The sequence below is a fragment of the Bombina bombina genome, chromosome 2 (assembly GCF_027579735.1).
Source record: "Bombina bombina isolate aBomBom1 chromosome 2, aBomBom1.pri, whole genome shotgun sequence".
In the NCBI taxonomy this organism is placed as follows: Eukaryota; Metazoa; Chordata; class Amphibia; order Anura; family Bombinatoridae; genus Bombina; species Bombina bombina.
In genome coordinates, this window is record NC_069500.1 from 913,009,097 (window position 1) to 913,033,265 (window position 24,169).

At 37.5% G+C, this 24,169-nt stretch overlaps 1 protein-coding gene across 1 annotated transcript in view; it reads left to right on the forward strand.

Annotated features, from left to right (window-relative positions):
- The first annotated feature begins 15,685 nt into the window (after positions 1 to 15,685).
- Positions 15,686 to 24,169, forward strand: part of BTC (betacellulin) — a 131,329-nt gene continuing 122,845 nt past the window's right edge. Inside the window, exon 1 of the mRNA XM_053703312.1 lies at positions 15,686 to 15,879. Within this exon, the coding sequence (XP_053559287.1) occupies positions 15,831 to 15,879 (49 nt within the window). The 5' untranslated portion in view covers positions 15,686 to 15,830. The remainder of the gene's footprint in view (positions 15,880 to 24,169) is intronic.

Genomic DNA, 24,169 nt, shown 5'->3' on the forward strand with positions numbered 1-24,169 from the left:
CTGTTCCCATGGAGATCAGCTTTGTTAAAGGCCCTCTGCTACCAGAAGAAAGGTTGTGTAGAAGGAGGATGAATTTATGTATGTATTGTGCATCTCCTAACCACTCCGTCAGAGAATGCACAGTTCTTCAACGTCAAAAACCTAGTAAGTTTTTACCTGTTAAAAATTGTTTCTCAAATCGCATCATTGATTCAGCTACTGTACTTTATCTATCTCTTTGCAGTGGGGTCATCAGGAGGTGTCAACTAATGCCATCATTGATTCCGGAGCACAATCCAACTTCATAGATGTTGATCTGACTAAAATTAATAAAATACCCCTGCAAAAGAAAAATACACCAGTCTCCATTTGTGTTATTGATGGCTCTGTTGTTACTCTTATTACACACAAAACTATTCCTATAACAATGATTTCTTCTACAGGACATTCAGAATTTATTAAATTTGATGTTCTCCCATCTCCTCTTTTTCCTCTGGTTCTGGGTTTTGCTTTACTACAGAAACATCAACCTACTATTGATTGGTAAGAGTTACTAGTTGAGTTCGATTCTCAGTTTTGCAAGGAAAACTGCATTCATTTTCAAGCATCTCTTCATAGCAAAGCTGTACCAACTCTTAACATACCAGAGGTCTACAGGGATTATATTGATGTCTTTGATAAGAAGGAAGCGGAGAACCTACCACCACACCGCATCTATGACTGCCCCATAGAACTATTACCAAGATCCTCAATTCCATTTGGGCACATATACCCACTTTCGCAACCTGAACTGGAACACCTGAAGATTTACCTGGACGAAAACCTAAAGAAAGGTTTCATCAGACCGTCCACTTCACCTGCTGGAGCTGGCATATTTTTCGTAAAAAATAAAGACAATTCCCTACGTCCAATTATAGACTACAGTCAACTTAACAAAAGGACCATTAAGAATAGGTATCCTCTTCCTCTGATCCCAGAGATGGTAGAGAGGCTTAGTGAAGCAAAGATTTATAAAAAGCTAGATCTAAGAGGTGCTTATAACCTTGTGCGCATTCGTAAAGGAGACGAGTGGTTAGCAGCTTTCAGGACACGCTATGGTCTTTTTGTGTATCTTGTGATGCCTTTCGGCCTTTGCAATGCCCCAGCCACGTTCCAACATTCATAAACGACATCTTCAGGGACTTGTTGGACGTGTGCCTGGTGGTTTATTTAGATGACATCCTCATCTACTCAAAGGACATGCAGGAACACCTGAAGCATGTACGTTGCGTTCTAGATAGGCTTCGTACTCATCAGTTATTCGCCAAACCAGAGAAATGTCTTTTCCATGTAACAGAACTCTCCTTCTTAGGTTATCAAATCACTCCCAACGGTCTTAGAATGGAAGACAACAAGGTTGATGCCATCCTAAATAGGCCGATTCCTACTTCTAAGAAAGAAGTTAAAAAGTTTCTTGGTTTCTCCAATTTTTGCCGAAAATTTATTAAGGGTTTTTCACAAATTGTTAAACCTCTTTCATCTCTCGCAGGTAATCAATCATCCTTTGTATGGAATGAAGACGCACAATCAGCATTCGATTTACTTAAGAGATCATTTTCTTCTGCACCCATTTTGCATTTTCCTAACCCTGATCCCATTCATCCAGTGGCTTTCTTTTCAACGCTAATGTCAGCACCTGAAAGGAATTACTCCATAGGAGAAAAGGAACTCCTCGTCATTAGGAAATCTTTGGAGCACTGGCGCCATCTACTAGAGGGTACAACTATCCCTATAACCATTTATACAGATCACCGGAATCTAGAATATTTACAAACAAGTAAAACTCTTTCTGCTCGACAACTCAGATGGAGCTTATATTTTACTAGATTCAACTTCCATATAACCTACCGTCCAGGTTCGAAGAATGGGAAAGCAGATGCTCTTTCAAGATCTCTAACACCTCCACCTGTTGACATTCCATTACAAACAATACTATCTCCGAAACATTTCCTTGGTGTTACCCATATTTCTCATGAACAAATTCGCTGTTCACAACAACAGGATAATTCCATACCAAAAGACGTTCTCCGGTTGGGCAAAGATGGGTTGTATTATCACGATGATAAGATCTATATTCCACCTGACATCAGGGAGGGCTTGACTACTACTCATCACGATTCCCCTCTAGCAGGACACCGAGGTATAACTAGAACTACTGATTTGATTGGCAGAAATTATTGGTGGCCTAATTTGGTCAAATATGTAAAGGACTTTGTTAACTCTTGTCAGGTTTGTGCCACCCTAAAGCCACAGAAATTTCGTCCTTATGGTTTGTTGAAGCCACTTCCTATACCTAATGGTCCATGGACTACTGTCGGGATGGATTTTATTGTGGATCTACCTCGATCATCTAATTTTAACACAATACTAGTTGTGGTTGACCTTCTTACAAAGATGGCCCATTTTGTTCCCTACAAGAAACTTCCTACAGCTTCACAGACTGCATATCTCTTCATGAAGGAAGTGGTAAGATTACATGGCATTCCTAACATCATTATCACAGATCGTGGCACCCAGTTTACCTCAAGATTCTGGAAAGAGCTTTGTGCCATTCTTAAGATCGATCATCGATGCAGCACCGCTTACCATCCGCAGACTAATGGCCAGACGGAGAGGGTCAACCAGTGGTTAGAACAGTATATCTGTTGTTACTGTTCATTCCATCAAGATCATTGGTCTGATAATTTGTATACAGCAGAATTTGCCTACAATAATCTAATGAACTCTTCCACCAAATGTTCTCCATTCTTCGCTAATTATGGTTTTCATCCAGTTTTCCACTTGTATACTCACTCTCCTTCCTCCTCACCTCATGTTGATGATACTATTAATACACTTGTGGATACTTTTTCTCAACTACAAGACAATATTAAGGCAGCACAAGATCATCAAAAACATTATTACGACAACAAGAGAAGGAAATCACCTAATTATAAAGTCGTGATAGAGTGTGGTTATCAACCAAACACCTGAAACTTAAAACACCTAGCAAAAAGTTCTCTCAATTGTTCATAGGACCTTTTTTGATTACACAGCTTATCAATGAAAATGCTGTGAAATTGGATCTCCCATCATCTTATCGCATTCATTCGACGTTTCATGTCTTACTTCTTAAACCATATTTTCCAACCAGACAACAGCATTCTGCTGTGATTCCAGCACAAATTCATGACGAGGAGGAAATCTTTGAAATTAAGTCCATCTTAGATTCCCGTTGGCACAAGGGTACCCTGCAGTATTTGGTACGCTGGAAGGGTTTCCTCCCTGAGGATGATTCTTGGGAACCTTCATCTCATCTTAATGCAACGAGGTTGCTTTCGCGATTTCACCAGTCTCATCCTGATAAACCTGCTCCTATGGCTGCAGTGCAGCCCCTTTGATGGGGGGATCTGTCATGTGTTTAATCTGAATGTTCCTGTCTCTTTAAGGGAAGTCTATAAATTCCCATCATGCTCATGGCTCATTGCCAATAGTTTTAAGATTGAGTAGCTAAACGTGCTCTAACTGAAGCCTCCATAACTTCAAGCTTGGCTCTACAGTTCATTAACTGTTATTCATTTCTACTACCATTGTTTATTGCTGGATATTAGTGTTTACTACCGGAGCTTTCAAGCCTTACATAGTAATTTTGAGGACAAACAACAACCAGCAATTCAAGACTTCCTATCAAGTGATCATTTAATGTTTGGGACAATATCACTATCTACAGCTGACCTGGTGTGTTATATTGCTGGACTTTCTTTTACAAACACTACCAGAGAACCACTTACCATCGCTAATTGATCCGGTTCCTACATCAGCGTGTTAGAGAGCATTGTGAGCTCTCCCCTCTACCTAGCCTGTCAGCAATTCCATGGACATCATTGGTTGAGGCTCACACACCCTAGTTGTGACGTCATGAACGCTCCGCTGTGTACTCCGTCTCAAACTCCATTGCAGCTCAAGGTACAGCACTTATTAGTTATTCCTGCACAATGTCCAGTTAATGTATATGAAGGATGCTTATTACTACAACTCAAATATACATCTGCTAAATAACGTTATTAACTGAGTTCCATGCATATACTCTCTCATATAAAAAAGGACACTTAAAATAATCAACTGTGTATACACTCTCTCCTGTAACCAACTAATCAGGAGATATATACACCATATATTTTTTCTCTCATTCTTTCTGAAAGGTTAATTCTGCAGTTGTGATCCAACAAACCTTACAGCTCTTTCCAGAATAAAGCTCACAGCAACTTTCAAATTGCAGCTACCTTACACATAGGCAGCATTCCTCCTCCTCCAATCATGGTGATTTGAGTTGATGCCAAAGAGCTCGATTTTGGTCTCATCTGACCACAACACTTTCACCCAGTTCTTCTCTGAATCCTTCAGATGTTCATTGGAAAACTTCAGACAGGCCTATACATTTGCTTTCTTGAGCAGGGGGATCTTGTGGGAGCTGCAGGATTTCAGTCCTTCATGGTGTAGTGTGTTACCAATTGTTTTCTTGGTGACCATGGTCCCAGCTGCCTTGAGATCATTGACAAGATCCTCTCATGTAGTTCTGGGCTGATTCCTCACTGTTCTCATGATTATTAAAACTCCATGAGGTGAGATCTTGCATGGAGCCCCTGACCTAGGGAGATTGAAAATTATTTTGTATTTCTTCCATTTGCGAATAATCGCACCAACTCTTGTCACCTTCTCACCAAACTGCTTGGTGATGGTCTTGTAGCCCATTCCAGCCTTGTGTAGGTCTAAAATCTTCTCCCTGACATCCTTGGACAGTTCTTTGGTCTTGGCCATCAGGCCCGGACTGACCATAGGGCATACTGGGCATTTGCCCGGTGGGATGCCGGTTATCTTAGCCCCTCCCACTATTACCATTCATAATGCATGCCACAATTTTTTTTCTATTGCATACAGCGGCCATGAGACAAAATTGCAAGTAAGCAGATGCTCTCAGTCTCACGGCCGCTGTATGTAAGTCTGTCTCTGCAGACTGTGTCCGCTGATCACTCACGGTCCTCCTCCCACCCTTGGCCGCTGGCACCCGCATCAGTATTACTGTAGTAGCATGTCTCTTGCATACAGCGGCCGCCTGTGAGGCAAAATTGTAAGCAGATGCTTTTAGTCTCACGGCCTCTGTATGTAAGTCTGGAGTGTCTGTGTCCCCTGCTCCTTATAAGGCGGTATGTCCGTTTAACAGTGCTGCAAAATTTACAAATAATACTTTTCCACATATTATTTGTAAATTTTGCAGCACTGTTAAACGGCCATACCGCCTTATAAGGAGCAGGGGACACAGACACTCCAGACTTACATACAGCGGCCATGAGACTAAGACCATCTGCTTATAATTTTGCCTCACAGACGGCCGCTGTATGCAAGAGACATGCTGCTGGGAGCCGGAACTAAAAAGGGAGAACATGTGACCTTCCACTCTCTCATCACTTCCTCCCTGTGTAGCCGTGCACAGAAGGGAATAGAGGCTGCCTGCGCATTCAAGCTTAAGTTTACTGGGGGTGGGGAACCATAATTTTCAGAGGCTCATTACTTCTTGAAATGGGAAATTCAGGTAGGAAAATTGCAAAACGAAAGTTTAGTGGAAATGTTATTTAAATTTTTTTTTTCTTTTTTTTCTTTTTTCTTTTACGGTTTATATTGACATTTGGGTTCAAAAATTACTTGACTGCACTGTATTTATTTTGTGGGTATGTGTCAATGAATACCACAGCCACAATGTAACCAGTGCATATTGGGCCCTTTTACTACCTTTGTAGTGCCTTTTCCATTGGCAATGGCAACAAACAGAAAGCACTATTTCCATCCCTAGCTATAACCCTAAACCTAATCCTTACCCTAATTTCAACACTAGCTATTACCCTAAACCTCAGCCTAATCTCATACACTAATCCTAACCCTGGTTCTTACCCTAATTCCAACTATAACCCTAACCCCGTACACTAATCCCCTAGTGCTTACCCTTGTTCCAACCCTAGCCATTACCCTAAACCTAAACTCATACACTAATCCTAACCCTAGTTCTTACCCTAATTCCAACCATAACCCTAAACCTAACCCCATACACTAATCCCCTGGTTCTTACCCTAATTCCAACCCTAGCCATAACCCTAACCCTAACCCCATACACTAATCCCCTGGTGCATACCCTTATTCCAACCCTAGCCATAACCCTAACTCCATACATTAATCCCCTGGTGCTTACCCTAATTCCAACCCTAGCCATAACCCTAACCCTATACACTAATCCCCTGGTGCTTACCCTAATTCCAACCCTAGCCATAACCCTAACCCTATACACTAATCCTAACCCTGGTTCTTACCCTGATTCCAACCCTAGCCATAAACCTAACCCCATACACCAATCCTAATCCTGGTTCTTACCCTAATTCCAAAACTAGTCATGACCCTAACCTTAACCCCTACTTATTTTAAACTATTAGCTATTATTGAGTTTTCACTATATCACTTTTTCATTCTAAAGATTAGTATTTAAAGGGGCAGTATACTATAAAATAGTTTTTCTCTTAATGTGTTTCCAATTACTTGTTTTTCCAGTTTCAGAGTATAAAATGTATGAGATTTGTTTTTTTAAGGTTTATTTGTGTATATGAATTAGCTGATTTTGTGTTTTGAAGCCACAACCTAATAAACTGGGTTGAGTTTGTAGGTATAATCAGATCATATTACTTTATCACATTGTGTACATATCACCTGCTTCTTTATCTTATATCTGTCCATAAACCAATCACCAGTACTTGGAGAGAACAATGGAAAATTAACATTTTATTACCTTATCTCTTCTATAACCCACTGGGAGTGTAATTTCTTCTACTGGCTATGTTAACAGAGCTTGGCCTCGAGACCAAAAACTTTCAGGATGGGTGGGGATACCACAGGCTAAATAAACTATTTAAAATGCTAATAGAAGGCTATTGGAAATACTTGTAAATAATTTAATACACTCCAGCAGGTAAAGTGGATCATTGGGAACAAATAAAAGGGGAGACATTTTTTGAGTAAACTGTCCCTTTAAATTCATGTTTACATATTTTAAGTCAGCTTTTCAGGGTTTTTTTTTTTAAGAGAGTGCTCCTAATCTCAGCTCGTTACCTATATGAAAGACACCTGGGAAGCAAAATTTTGATGATTGATAGGGGATCAAATACTTATTTCACTCATTAAAATGCAAATCAATTTATAACGTTTTTTGAAATGCGTTTTTCTGGATTTTGTTGTTGTTCTTCTGTCTCTCACTGTTCAAATAAACCTACCATTATAGACTGATCATTTCTTTGTCAGTGGGCAAATGTACAAAATCAGCAGGGGATCAAATATTTTTTCCCCTCACTGTATATGTTTATTTACACACACACACACACACACACACACACACACATATATATATATATATATATATATATATATATATATATTTTTTATATATATATATATATATATATATATATATATATATATATATATATATATATATATATATATATATGTGTGTGTGTGAGTGTTGAGTACATGAAATCCTATATAACTAAGGGGATCCTCAGAAAAAGTGAGATCAGGCCCCAAAATCTAGAGATGATGTGTAACAATCTCCTTCTGTTAATATTTGTTTCTAAGTCACACTCACACTGTCATGATTGCTATTATCTTTATAAACGACTTTCAAACAGGATTGCTTATTCATCACCAGGAGTTCAAAAGGAATCTATTCTAATCTGATTGCCATTTGTATCTAGGAATGATGGGTATACTAGGCATATTTGCTCAATGACTATATTGCCACTTATAATATTATTAAAGTGTTTTTTTTCAATATTTACATTTAATGATTACTGGCTTATGGTTTGGCAGAATATATATCTGAAAACAAGAAGACTATGGGTTTCTATTAGAAGGCCTTATGTCATCTTCTAAAACTGAATGTACTGAAACTGTAAAATGTGAAAGGTGCAATCTCATTTGAACATCCTGTTACAATAGAGTGGCTCACATTTTACAGTTTCAGTACTGTTAAAACAAAATGTATGCTTACCTGATAAATTTCTTTCTTACCGGACATGGAGAGTCCACAATGTCATTCCAATTACTAGTGGGATATTCAACTCCTGGCCAGCAGGAGGAGGCAAAAAGCACCCCAGCAATGCTGTTCAGTGTAAATGCCTTACCCATAACCCCCAGTCATTCAGCTGAAGGAAATAGAAAAGGAAGAAACACAAGGGTGAAAATATGCCTGAGGTTTACACAAAAAAACTGCCGAATTATAATTAAAAAAGAGGGCGGGGTCGTGGACTCTCCATGTCCGGAAAGAAATTTATCAGGTAAGCATAAATTTTGTTTTCTTTCCTATGACATGGAGAGCCCAAAATGTCATTCCAATTACTAGTGGGAACCAATACCCAAGCTAGAGGACACAGAATGAACAGGGAGGGAGAAAAAAAAGGCAGGAGGAACCTAAACAAAAGAAGCCTCGGGCGAGGCAAAAGTATCAGATTTGTAGAATTTTGAAAAAGTATGCAGAGAGGACCATGTTGTCGCCTTGCAAATCTGTTCCACAGAAGCTTCATTCTTGAAAGCCCAAGAAGAGGGACAGCCCTAGTGGAATGAGCTGTAATTCTCTCAGGAGGCTGCTGTCCAGCAGTCTCATAAGCCAAACGAATCAAACTTCTCAACCAGAGAGACAGAGAAGTAAATGTGGCCTTCTGACCCTTATGCTTTCTAGAGAAAACAACGAACAGGGCAGAAGATTGCCGAAAATCTTTAGTAGCTTGTAAAAAAATTTTTAGAGCCTGCACAACATCCAAGTTATGCAAAAGACGTTCCTTTTGAGAAGAAGGATTAGGACAAAAAAGAAGGAACAACAATTTCCTGATTAATGTTTCGATCCAATACCACCTTAGGGAGAAAGCCCAATTTAGTAAGAAGGCCTTATCAGCATGAAAAAATAAGGTAGGGGGAATAACACTGCAGAGCTGAAAGCTCAGAAACTCTGTGAGCAGAAGAAATGGCAAGAAGGAACAAAACTTTCCAGGATAACAGTTTTATATCAACAACATGCACTGGCTCAAACGGAGCCTGATGCAAAACTTTAGGAACTAAATTACGACTCCACGGGGGAGCAACAGGTTTAAACACAGGCTTTATTCTAACCAGGGCCTGTACAAAGACTTGAACATCTGGTAGGTCTGCCAGACATTTGTGCAAAAGGATAGATAAAGCAGTACCTTTAGGGTACTGACAATAAACCCTTATCCAGGCCATCCTGAAGAAAGGACAAAATCCAGGGAATCCTCACCCGGCTCCAGGAGAACCCCTTAAATTCACACCAATAAAGATATTTACTCCATATATTATGATAAATCTTTCAAGTAACCGGTTTTTGAGTCTGAATCATAGTTTCAATGACCGCTTCAGAAAAACCATGCTTAGACAGAACTAGGCGTTCAATCTCCAAGCAGTTAGCTTCAGAGAATCTAGGTTTGGATGGAGGAAAGGACCCTGAACTAGAAGGTCTTTCCTCTGAGGTAACCTCCAAGGAAGTAGAGATGACATCCTTACTAGATCTGCGAACCAGATCCTGTGAGGCCATGCAGGTATTAGTATCACTGATGCTCTCTCTTGTTTGATACGAGCAATGACTCATAGAAGGAGAGCACATGGAGGAAACAGATAAGCCAGAGAAAACCTCCAAGGAACTGCTAGAGCATCTATCAGAACGGCCTGAGGATCTCTTGACCTTTACCGTACTTTGAAACCTTGGTATTTTGGTGGATGCCATCAGATCCAACTCTGGAACCCAACACTTGAGGGATATATGAGAGAACACTTCCGGATGGAGAGCCCACTCCCCAGGATGAAAGGTCTGTCTGCTCAGAAAATCTGCCTCCCAGTTGTCCACTCCTGGAATGTGGATGGCAGATAGAAGACAATTGTGGGCTTCCGCCCACTGTAGAATGCGAGTCACCTCTTTCATGGCTAAGGAACCCTGAGTCCCTCCCTGGTGGTTGATGTAAGCAACTGAGGTGATATTGTCTGATTGGAATCTTATAAACCGGACCAACGACAGTTGAGGCCACACTGATAGGGCATTGAAAATAGCTCTCAAATCCAAGATGTTTATGGGAAGCGAGGACTCTTCCCGATACCACAGGCCCATAGCCTTTAGAGGACCCAAAACAGCTCCCAAGCCTGACAGACTGGCATGCATAGTCACAAATTACCAGGAAGGTCTCAGAAAGCAGGTGCCCCAAGACAGATGTTCCTGTCACCCACCACAAGAGAGAGTCTCTTGTTAGAGGGTCCAATTTATCCTCTGAGATAAATCTGAATGATCTCCGTTCCATTGACGGAGCATACAAAGTTGCAACGGTCGTAGATAGAACTGAGCGAAAGGAATGATGTCCATGGATGCCACCATCAGACCAATCACCTCCATGCTTTGAGCCACAGATAGACGAAAGGCAGACTGGAGGGAAAAGCAAGAAGCAAGAATTTTGTTTTTTCTGACCTCCGTCAGGAAAATCTTTATAAACATGGAATCTATTATAGTCCCTAGGAAACACACGTTAGTAGATGGAACAAGAGAAAGTTTTTTCCAAATTCACTTTCCACCCACGGGAACGTAGAAAAGGAAAAGCATCTCTGTATGAGATTGGGCTAGTTGAAAAGATGACGCCTGAACCAAGATGTCATCTAGATAAGGTGCTACAGCAATTCCCTGGGATCTGATCACAGCCAATAGCGCTCCCAGAACCTTTGTGATTATTCTGGGAGCAGTGGCCAGACCAAATGGAAGTGCAACAAATTTGAAGTGCTTGTCCAGAAAGGCAAACCTCAGATACTGATTGTGTTCTCTGTGAATGGGAACATGAAGGTATGCATCCTTCAGGTCTATGGTCATCATAAACTGACCTTCCTGTACCAAAGGAAGAATGGAACGAATAGTTTCCATCTTGAAGGACGAAACCCTGAAGAATTTGTTGAGACACTTGAGGTCTAGAATGGGCCAAAAAGTTCCCTCCTTTTTGGGAACCACAAATAGATTTGAATAAAAACCTAGACCCTGTTCTAATAGAGGGACTGGTACAATAAATCCCAGAGAGTAAAGGTATTTTACTCTAGGTCTATTCTTCTTGTCCTGAGGTAGGAAAGATCCCTTTCCACCTGTAATTTCTGAAATGATCTCTGCCAGACAAGGTCCAAAAAGAGTCTTTCCCTTGTAAGGTAAAGCCAAAAGCTTAGCCTTAGAAGAGACATTGGCCTACGAAGATTTTAACCATAGAGCCCTGCGAGCTAGTACCTTGAAGCTAGACATCTTAGCTCCCAGACGAATTATCTGCATATTGGCATCATAGATAAAGGTATTGGACAATTTTAGAGCTTTGATCCTATCTTGGATCTCCTCTACTGTAGTTTCTTCTGTAATATGATCAGACAATGCATCGCACCAATAAGATGCAGCTCCCGCAACCATAGCAATACTCGCTGCTGGTTGCCACTGTAATCCTTGATGGATATACATCTTTTTTAAGTAAGCCTCTAGCTTCTTATCCATGGGATCCCTAAAAGGGCAACTATCCTCTATAGGAATGGTAGTTCTCTTAGCAAGAGTAGAAATAGCTCCTTCTACTTTAGGCACAGTGCGCCAAGAGTCGCGAATAGAGTCAGCAACAGGAAACATCTTTTTAAAAACAGGGGAAGGGGAAAAGGGAACCCCTGGCTTATGCCATTCCTGAGCTATAATTTCAGACATCTTCCTTGGAACAAGAAAAACCTCCTCAGAAGATGGATAATCATAAACTCTATCCAGTTTAGAAGACTTCATTGGGTTGACAGCAATTGAAGGTTCACCGGAGGTGTTCAAGCTTTAATCTAAAATTAACCTCTTCCGTTTCTGAAGATTTTTCTGCTAAAGTGTCAGAGTCTGAGATCTCAACTTCAGAAGCTACTTATGTATGCTCCTCATCAGAAATCTGAGAAATATTGGCTAATGCAGTCCAAGAGTCAGAAGCCTTACTATCAGGCAGATGTTTAGATTTTCTCTTACCCTTACCCGATGAAGTGAAAGCTGACAAAGATGGTGTTACTGCAGAAGAAATCTGAGCAGCAAAATCCCCAGGTAAATAAACACCCCCAGGTGTTTAGCTAAACAAGAGGAACAAAACTGTATAGGAAGAACAATTTGGGCCTCTAAGCATAATAAACATTTATCTATATAGATGGACTGATTCTGTTCTGAGTCCATGCTATGGAGTAAAAAGTCCCACTAGTAAAAATAAAGTTATTAGGTAAAGAAAAAATGTATTTACCAAATTAATTATTCAGGGTATAGAAGATGAAAAATAAACATCAAAGTCGCTATTGAACAAAAACCTCAGATTGCCTGAGGCTCATAACAGCCAAGAGAGACACTCCTCTAGTAAGAGGAAAAACGGAACTCCTTGTAGAGATTTCCTTTCCTCTTAGACGATCCGGGTAGAAGATAGACTCTAAGCAGACACGAAAACTTCTAGCTGGAGATCCTCTGCTCTGAAGTAAAATATCGCTATCTGTCTCAACTGTTCCGCAAAACTGGAAGTGTGGGTCACGTGAACGGGACCAATATTAACTGCGCAGTTATTCTCATCAGTGAAAAAAATGTGTGAAAATGCCTGTTTAAAAATGGTTTTCCCTTTTTAAGTGCCAATTAAATAAGCCCTCAAAGTTATCCAGGCTAGTATAATAATAAAATAAAAACTCCCATCATAGAAATAAAAAGGAGAAATAGGTTAAGAAATAAAGGATATCCTTATTATTATTAACCTCTTACATCTCTTAGCCTAGATGCCTGTTCCTACTGTAATAAGTGCCATACTGTTTTAAGTCAAATATTGTGTCCCCAATATGAATCCTTAAAGTATAAGGATTATTATGTCCCAGAAAGGATCTGAAAATGAGGATTAACCTCTTACGTGCTGCAGCCCTTCTGTACCTAGAAGGAAAAGGCACTTACCTGAGATCCTTTTGCATGATAGAGGCTGATCCTTACTTGTGGCAGGTACAACACTCCCTGTCATGGACCTGTAGGAAAAGAAAGAACAGAGTAACCAACTCTGACTTTCTACAAAGGGGTAACAAAGTGTTAAAAGTAAAGCAAAGACTTCCTTGCTGCCTTTTAACTGCTAAAAGCCACCACTACTCTTTCTGAAGAGATTGACATGGACACAGCTAGACCCCAATCCTGCTTGCATGGAAAAGTACCCATATAAGGATTACATTCTTCAGACAGCAACTATGCACAACCTCCATTGACATAGGCAAAGAGATTGACTGTGGGTTATGGGTAAGGCAGTTACACTTAACAGCTTTGCTGGGGTGCTCTTTGCCTCCTCCTGCTGGCCAGGAGTTGAATATCCCACTAGTAATTGGAATGACGTTGTGGACTCTCCATGTCATAGGAAAGAGTTCCAGTTTTAGAAGATGAGAAAAATACAAAACAACAAGGAACACAGCGGCACATCAAAGGCACCAAAAATAAAAAATAACATTAATGATACACTTTAAACTTAAAGGTAGGAAGCCACAGAATCCTTACGCGTTATGTGCCAGCTATGGGCACGAAACGGATAAGGATTCTGTGGCTTCCTACCTCTATGTTTTAATAGTTTTATTTAATGTTATTTTTTACTTTTTATTTTTGGTGCCTTTGATGTACAACTGCTTTCCTTTTTGTTTTGTACTATGTTTTGTGGCGTACTCAGCCACTTGCAGCATGCACCCCCACGGCTGTGTCAGTGTTCAGAATTATCGCCCTGTTTCCTGTGACGCCTGAGGCAAATGCAAGGCATCTGCAGCGGCAAGGACGTTGAAGATGAGAAAAGTCCTTCATAGAAGCATGTAGTCTTCTTCTTGTTTTTAGATGTATACCTCACCAAACTGGAAAATGGGGCTTTTAAAATCAATAAAAGTATATATTAAAAGAAATAAAATAATCAATACTTTTAAAATATTAAATTTGTTGATATAGTCATTGAGCAAATATGCCCAGTATACCCATCATGCCTATATAGAAAATGCATTAACATTGTTTACCATTGATCAGGATGGATTCAGACTGCAATTGGTTAATCTCACACATGTAAATGAGCATTTCCTTAAAACAGACAAAGGGGTTAATTCAAAAGATTTTTACTGTAACCTTAAAGTGACAGTAAACAACTTAAAATTTGTATATACAATGTTTAGTTATGTAGAATGAAACAACTTTGCAATACACTTTCATTGTTTATTTTGCCCACTTTTCGTGTAATTTAGCTCTGAAAATTGAGCAATATCTAGTTCCCTTAACATAAACTGCTAAACAATTTACTATATGCTAATATTATAGCCAATGCTATCCTTGTAGCCTGCAGACTAAAGCCCAGATTGGCTCTTCCAAATAAGGCAAATAGTGGGAGGAGTTTGGGCTATTGACAAATAATGGAAGTAAAAAGGATGTTAATGTATTTTAAAAACTGTTATACTTGGCTGATATGTTTATTATATAGCCACACAAATGAAATGTCTTTAAGAGATGTGAATGTAATCAGTCAAAAAAACACTGACCAATTTGTCTGGAAATAGCCAATAGACTGTGATTGGTCACATAATTATGTGCAAGTAAAATCTTATGATAAAATGTTCTAACACATTACAACCTTTTTCTGCACTTTCTTTTTCAAGAAATATATATTTGCAAAATTAATTTTAATACAAAATGTTTTTTTTTTAAATGAATTATTAATTAATACATTAACTGATTGATTTTCTTGTTACTGTTCTTCAAAACTAAAGAATGTTTCTGTTGTAATCTGACACTCAACACACTTGTTACATTACATATTAATTTATTTTGCAATTGGCAACAAGTTAATACTAAGTTAAAACAACCCTTAAAACAATATGAAATGTTTTAACCAGGGAATTTGCCTGTCACATTTGAAAAAAAAAAAAAGGGAAATTGAAAGCAATATGTTAGTACAATGTTTATTAAAATAAATTTCAGTTCAACATTGTAAAACATTAAAAAAAAAAGGTTTAAAGAAACCCTGAGTAAAATGATTTACAAACTAACAGCAAATGCTACAGTATGATTCACAAAGAATGAGAATGATCTCATTATTGACAGACCCTGCTTAGGCTTCCTCATTGAGGCTGGAGTGCATCCTAAATATTTCAGAAACGTGACCCTGAAACATGCTATACAGTGACGTCTTGATCTCAGCTGAATGGCTACAGCAAAGTAGATCAAATAAACATAATTAAGAGACATAACTAATATTCCTCTGAGGACTGCTCTAATAAAGAACAAAAAAAATCTGACAAAATTATAAACACATTTTCTATGCAGATCTATTTGTGCTGTACATCTATAATAGCTTTAATTTATCTTCATTAAGTACCTTATTAAAAATAATAATATAGATTCTACCAAGTGAATTTTAGACATTCTATTCCTCAGCCGTCATCTTTGCATAATAATAATTTAAAAATAAATGATACAAGATGCTTTGAAGTGATATTACCATAAAGCATGAGATGCTAGGTTTTACTGGGCTGGGCTTTTTGGAGAGACAGGGGAGGGGCAAGTTTCTGTGAGCTAAAACAGTCACCTCACAATCTCTGGTCCTCTGCACATAAAGCCTGGGGCTCTCACGTTACCTCTTTCTGCTGCTTGGATCTGTCTGTGGATAACCATTCAGTCTCCGGGTGGCTCTTCCTGCCAGGCCCCCAGCTGTCCATGTGTGCTGGGCATGCACTGATTGATGGACACGCTGCTTGTCACCGGGCACCTGCTGCTGGCTCTAGTGCTTGGTAAGAAAGGAAAGTGCGTTGTACACAGAGATCTGGCCTGTTACAGGCGACTAAAAACAGGTTATTTACGTAGGTAGGGAGAGTTTCCATGCACTGCATATTAGCTGAGCAATACAGGGAAAGAAATCCGAATGCATTAAAACGTAGAAAATAAACATTCCAAGTTATGTAGTTAAATAAAATCAATTCATTCCTTTTCATTCTTTAATTTAAAATAGCTGATGTCACTTTGATAGTATTAGGTTGCATTAGGTTATTGTTTCCTATACCTTGTGCCCCATGTAAAGAATTGTAGCCCACAAATTGACAGATTACTACAATATGAACATGTTTTTTTAGGGTATCAGTGATAAACTGTAGGGGACATTATTATTTATGGGTGTTACTGGCTGCCAGTTTCAGCTTGGCAGTTATACTTTTTAAGAACACATTCATAGTGCAGGTAGTTTTCAGTTTGCATATTTAGCACAGAATTATAAATAAAATTAACTATTATGCTGATGTAACAGATCATATGTTAACCATATATTAACTTTAAAGGGACATTAATAAACTCAGAGTAAATTCTAGATAGTATGAAGCATTCAAAGAAAAGATTAGTCTGAGATTAACATGTACGGATTTTTTAAAAAAAAGTTTAATTGGTTAAAATAAGTATGAAGTTTTAGTGTCTATAAAACAATGGGAGCTGCCATGTTGTAACTTAGGTTTCTTTCTCTGCTGAGGTCAATTAGAGACAGTTATAAATAAGTCAAGTGTGCAGCCAATGACTGTGTGGAATATGTGTTCTGCACTTCCACTTCTAAAAGGAGCTCAAAAGCACACGATTGTCAGAATGAAATTACAGGAAAAGGGGACAAAATAAATAATGAAAGTATATTGCAAAGTGTGATATATATATATATATATATATATATATATATATATATATATATATATATATATATATATATATATCTTTCATTTAATATTACCATCTCAAAATATGTTTAAGGTTTTGAAAAATGAAATTAGTTTAAAAAATTTTCTCAGCATAAATTGTTCTCTATAACCTTGAAAAAAAAGTGTGACCATTAAAGGAATAGAAACGTTACAATTTGTAATATATTACAGTTAGCAAAAATGCTTCTAGCAAACGTTATAACTGTTTCAGTGGCATATGCAAATATGCTACATGTGTGAAAAGAGGATCTGGTGCACAGGGCAATCATAGCATATGTTTGTATGCTGCTATAAAATCAGTAATAACTCTTACTAGAAGCATTTTTTGCAAATATGCTGCTGTTAAAAAAAAAAAAAAAAATTGAAATGCACTTTTAAAGGCCCATAATAATAAAATAATTACTTGCTCAAATTTTATTAAGACTAGCGACCCTGCAGAGCACTGCTGGTCTCAAGCGGAAACTGCTGCTGATCCAATCATCAGTGCTAGGCACAGGTCTAGTGCGTTTAAGGAATAGAAAGGTATAAAATATTTATGGGTGCATTTCTTTTGTAAATAGAATAATTTTTGCAGTATAAATCCAGGAGCAAAAATGCTTCTAGTAAGAGTAATTACTGTTTTTCTGCAGCATACACACATATGCTTTGTTAGAAGCATTTTTGTTAATAGAAGTATACTTCAAAAATGCTTTTATTTCAAGCTGAAATACCCTGTGCACATTTCTATTTTGACCTTTCTATCCCTTAGCAGTGCAATGTCAATAGCCTTAAAGGTACAAGCTCCAATTAATTAGAGCATGCAATTTTCAACTATTATGCCCCTTTTTTAAATTGTGACCTTTCTTTTCCTTTTATTACATTTGAAAACAATGACATTGTGGTCAGATATCATGTTTTGCTCAATCTGGTCTGCAAACATTTTGATGGCTTCATCTGATAAATACACACACCTGTACTTGTGTATAGAAAAGGTATGGGCAAGGTGTGATTGTATTTGCTACTAAAGGGACATGAAACATCATTTTTCTTTCATGATTTATAAAGAGCATGCCATTTTAAAACAACTTTCAAATTTACTTCTGTTATCTAATCTGCTTCATTCTCCTGATATCCTTTGTTGAAAAGCATATCTAAATAGGCTCAGTAGCTGCTGATTTTTGTCTGCACATAGATGACGCGTGTGATTGGCTCACCCATGTGCATTGCTATTTCTTTAACAAAGATATCGAAATTAATGAAGCATGAAAGGAAAAAAATGTGTGTTTCATGTTCTTTTAAGGTTTTGCAACAACTTTGTTTGTTCATGGATGTTATGACACACCGCCCCTTTTTTTTTTTTTTTTTTTTTTTTTTTTACGTTGTTGTTTATTGTTCCCAGTTTTTGAAGTAATAGGTTATAGTTACATACACAATACTGTGTCTTAGTGTGAAACAAAACTACATATGTAAAAAATAAATAAATATTTGTAGCAAGTTCTGTGAACATTTTAATCATGCATTTGTCTTTTGTAGAATATGCAAGTCTGTCACGCATGCACTTATCCAATACTTCAGCTGTGACATCATTGGCACTTGAAGAATCTGCGAGTATCAGGTGCACTTCGCTTACTTGCATATTTTAGAAAGGGGAAATAAACAAAATGAAAACATTTTTTTCAGAAGCAGTTTTGCAAATTAAATTGTATTGCATAACTTGTCATACTTGCCAAAAAAAGTGACCAATATTGGTTTGTTTGAGTTGAAAGTACAAGGAACAGGATTTCAGGTGTTAAAGGGACAGTCAAGTCAAAATTAAACATGTTTCATATAGATCATGCAATTTTAAAACAACTTTTCAATTTACTTCCATTAATAAAATGTGCACAGTCTTTTTATACTTATACTTTCAGAGTCTCTCACCAGCTTCTACTGAGCATGTGCAAGAATTCATAGAATATACATATTTGCATTTGTGATTGGCTGATGGCTGTCACATGATACAGGAGGAGTGGAAATTAGACATTATTTTGATTTTTTTTTTTTTTTTTCCAGAAACAAATCTACTACTTATTTGAAGTTTAGACTAAGTGCTATTACATTGTCTTTATCATACATTTGTTGATTATGCAAATCAGCTGTATTTACTGGGTCTTGGGGAGCAGATTAGATTATTTTGGACTTTCATGTCCCTTTAAAATATACTAGCAGGGCAGCTATCAAAATGATTCCATTGCAGGTTTCCCAAAAACAAAAAGCAGCTGATTCTAAGAGTTCATTATATACAAAGCAGCTGCAGGAACACAATTTCATGTGGGCTGGTCTCTTGTTTTAATGACACTTCTATAGCTAATACTGCAGTATCACAATTTTCTGTTTAGATGGCAGTTTCCAAAGCTGCTATTTCAATTGAGAAATGAAAGGTAAAGGAGCAATTCCTAAACATTTTAATATACTCCAGCAGATGAAATGGTTAATTGGGAACACATTTTAAGAGTAAACAAATACAGTGCAGTGTCCCTTTAAATGTTTTACATATAGGGAAAGAAGATACATTTGTTTAAAATGATCTAAGAAAATGTATTTTGTTTTTACACTAGAATATCCTTTTAAGCCTTTAAAGGGACAGTAAGCACCTTGTAATAAGTATTAAGAGGGATATTGTGATATTAGAGTAATACCACAAATCCCCTATAGGAGGCGCTAATGACTCAGGGCAGAAAATAGTACTGATATACAATCAAAAAACCCCTTTGGTGATACCAAAAATGTAAAAAAACCTATAAAACAATATATAGAAAATAAATGGTAAAATCTGTAAAATGTAAAATATAAAACATAAAATATAATGATAGAATAAAAAATATATATATGAGAATACAGACGTATCAATAGGTGAAATGGGAAAGATCCCAACTGAAGTCCAAATAAGTCCAAATGAATGGAAGTAGAAATAGAAGGCAGCTCTCGGTCTTCACCCAAACGATGGTGTATCTTCAAAAAGAGGTTTCACTGCAAGGAAAACAGAAACAGAGGCGCCACATGTGTAGATCAATCAAAACAGACAATATCCAAGTTAGATGAGATACAGGATACTCACAAACGTGAAGGCACTCTCTTGTGCCTGTAGGAGCGGGCTGGTATTTAAACAGCAAACCAGCTAGCTGTACCCAGGGATCCCCGTCAGGATATCCTCGCAACAGTAATCCTTCACTAGATTGATTCCAGCAAAAAGGAAAAAATGTTCAGAGGGGAGGAAGGCTAAACAGCCTTATGGTTACTGGCAAGGGAAATGCCACACGAACACCAGATTTGTTTAAAAAGTATCAAGTATTTTATTTTACAAAAGATAAAAAATACCATCAATAACAAATTACAGCTTGGTGTATTTAATGGCAAATCTCCTTGTATATAGAGATAATAGCGACGCGTTTCTCAGGGGTTTTCAGGGGTTTTAAATGGTTCTAGAGTATACAAGCCTGATGAAACAGGGTTTTCCCTGAGAAACGCGTCGCTATTATCTCTATATACAAGGAGATTTGCCATTAAATACACCAAGCTGTAATTTGTTATTGATGGTATTTTTTATCTTTTGTAAAATAAAATACTTGATACTTTTTAAACAAATCTGGTGTTCGTGTGGCATTTCCCTTGCCAGTAACCATAAGGCTGTTTAGCCTTCCTCCCCTCTGAACATTTTTTCCTTTTTGCTGGAATCAATCTAGTGAAGGATTACTGTTGCGAGGATATCCTGACGGGGATCCCTGGGTACAGCTAGCTGGTTTGCTGTTTAAATACCAGCCCGCTCCTACAGGCACAAGAGAGTGCCTTCACGTTTGTGAGTATCCTGTATCTCATCTAACTTGGATATTGTCTGTTTTGATTGATCTACACATGTGGCGCCTCTGTTTCTGTTTTCCTTGCAGTGAAACCTCTTTTTGAAAGCACCTTGTAATGCAGCATGTTTCTGCAGTCTTCCAATAGATTAACAAGTCAGCAGAGTCTCTAAATGTTCTTTGGGCAGATTAACAGGTTAGTCTTGTGAAGGCTGCTGTTTTCCCTTTCAGTTTTCATATTTAAATTACATGAAAAGAGATCAAAATAAATCATATAAATTGTTTCCCTATGCTTAAAGGGACAGTAAAGTTAAAACGAAGCATTCCTGATTTAGATTGAGCGTGCCATTTTAAACAACTTTTGTTCTCTTGATACCCTTTGTTTAAAAGTAAAGCTAGACAGGCAGACATGAGTTTACAAGCATATATGTATCTAGCATTTTAACTACAACTATGTATAACATTGTTGCAAACACAGCTGCTACTATTCTAAAGGCACGGGCATGCTCTTGAGCTCACCTCTTTTTATCAAAGGATATCAAGCTAATTAAAATTGATACTAAAAAGGAATGAGAAAGTTTAGACTTTCATGTTCTGTCCAATCCCTTTAAAGGGACACTAAACCCAATTTTTTTTAATTTCATGATTCAGATAGAGCAGGTAATTCCTATTATCAATTTTTCTTCGTTCACTTGCTATCTTTATCTAAAAAGCAGGAATGTGATGCATAGGAGTCGGCCCATTTTTGGTTGAGAACCTGGGTTATGCTTGCTTATTGGTGGGTAAATGTAAGCCTCCAATAAGCAAGCACTATCCATGCTGCTGAACCTAAAATGGGCTGGCTGCTAAGATTTACATTGCTGCTTTTAAAATAAAGATAGCAAGAGAATGAAGAAAAATTGATAATAGGAGTACATTTCAAAGTTGCTTAAAATTTCATGCTATATCTGAATCATGAAAGAAATGTGGGTTCAGTGTCTCTTTAAGGTTGATTTTGACTTTACTGTCACTTTTTTAAGCATTTTATATTCCGATCTAAAAGTGTTTACTGTTCCTTTTATTTAATGTAATAAAACTTCACTTTTTTTACTCTCTGGAGCAGCCAGCTGGCCGTCATTTGGCCTCATTATCATTGGCAGCATATTTTGCTGTACACGTATTGTTCTGGATTGTAAATTTCCAAATACTGTTAAAAGGTGAGCAGGGCTCTACTGTAGCATAAGGTTTATTATAATCTGACACATTCACCAGCATAACCTGTCTGACAGGCTTATTATTAAAATGGACCCATCTGCGCCAAACTGTTTTGGCACCTGAAGATGTCAGACTAACAGAAAGGACCCTTCCTGCAGCACAAAGGTTGATGCAACATCAAAATGAGTGTCACTATTCTGACAGTGGTGCATATTGATGCTGCTGTATTGAATGTTTGCATTTGTACAGTATAGGCTATTTTTTATTTATTTATAGAAGTCTGACCAATACTACGTAATTGTATTTATGTGCAATAAAAGGACACAGGTCGATAACTAAAAGGATAGTTATCAAACGATTTAGCTACAAAAATACCCATAGACTTTAATGGTGAATTTTGTCAAAAAATTATTATAAACGTATCTAAAGGATTGCGACTGACCCCATTATATCTTCATAAACGCTCTAGGAATATCTACCTATCTATCACAAAGTAACATCTTTCTAAAAGCTTCCTTTTATAACTGGCCACATTGCAATTTGAGTGCAAGATTGCAAGCAGTATGAGCGCTAATATTAATACTCAAGTCCAAACCAGGCCGCTTGCATATTTGCTCTCAAATGCTAGTTGAAGGGACAGTCTAGTCAAAATGAAACTTTCATGATTCAGATAAGGCATGTCATTTTTAAACAACTTTCCAATTTACTTTATCATAATATTTGCTTTGTTTTCTTGGTATTCTTTGTTGAAAGATAAACCTAGGTAGGCTCATGCTAATTTCTAAGCCCTTAAAGGCCACCTCTTACCTGAATGCATTTGACCATTTTTCACAGCTAGACAGCGTTACTTCATGTGTACCATACAGATGACGATTAGTAAAAGAACCAATCCTTGTTTTCCCCGGGCCATGACGTTTAAGCAAAGGGGCTGAATACCCTCGGGGGGGGGGGGGGGGGAAACAAGGATTCGTTATTACAAATCGTCATCTGTGAATCATTTTGACAATATGGCGGGCGGGAGTGCTGTGCTTATCGTCACAGCGGTAAATAGGTAAAAAAAATCTTCAATATATATAAATTTAAAACTTTTCATGAATTAAACCCTTCTTAATTTTTAAATGTCTATGCAATGCCATGGGGCAATATTAGTAACTGGACCTTTAAGAGCTGGATTACAAGTGCAGCACTACATTGCATTACCACAAGCTCGTGGTAGCAATTAGTGCTTATAAAATTAACCAGAGATCAGATCTCTGGTTAATTTTATAAATCTTCCCCAAAATACTGTCTAGTGTAGTTTATTAAAAAATACAAATAGCAGCGTCTTTATTTTTAATAAAATTCTGCACTAGGTAGTATTTTGGATCTAAAGTTGGCGGGACTGGGGTGTTAGAAAAAAACAGCACTGAAAAGGGCCTTTAGTCATTGCTGTCTATGGGAAATGTGTGTTGCCAGTGTGTATATATGTATGTGTGTATACATACATTACACTACACAGTGGAGCGCCAATATTGTTTTCTTCAAAGCGATATTTAGCGCTCCATTTGTAATATGGTGTTAAAAAAAGAGGTAATGCTAGCAGCGTATAGGAAACTTGAGTGAATCAGATCTAGCAAATTCAGGGTTTGGTAATATACTATCTGGAATAATTATGTTAGTGTGAAGCTAAAGGCGTAGGCTTTATAGTTTTGACAACAACCATTAATAAAAAAAACGTAAATTGATAGCAGTGTGAAAACGCAACTAAGTCTTAAATATGACATAGTATATTAATGGCATCATGTTTTTTTTAGGTTGCAATGCGTATTTAGTTCTGTACAAGGTGAATTTGCAATGACCTATGACAGAAATCAGTGTGAAAATTTGGGAAACTAAAGAATGCAAATTAAAAAGCTGTGATATATTTATTACAGTCATAGTTAAACAGCGGGTTTAGTTTATTTTACCAATACATCACAATTCAGTTGGCTGCCATCACTTTGCAAAGTTTCTTTCAAAATAAATTGCATCATTCACTGCACATAATCTTATAGCCTTTTAAATATTTTCCATTTTCTTAAATTACTCAACTTTTTTAATTTTTTTTTATTTAAATTGCTTTGGAATGGAATTAACAAATGTTATACATGAAGCTGTACGCTTAAGACAGGTATTAGAAATAACATTTGATCAAATGAGTAGGAACAAAACCAAGTTTTCGCTTTCACAAATAGGTGTTGTAATTTTGTCACTGAGTTATTTACATATCGCTGTCTATAGCTTTTGATTCAAGTGGATAATATAATTACTTTGCCAGCTAGATCAGAGCCTCAAATTTTTTTTTTTTATTTTTTTTTTACCTC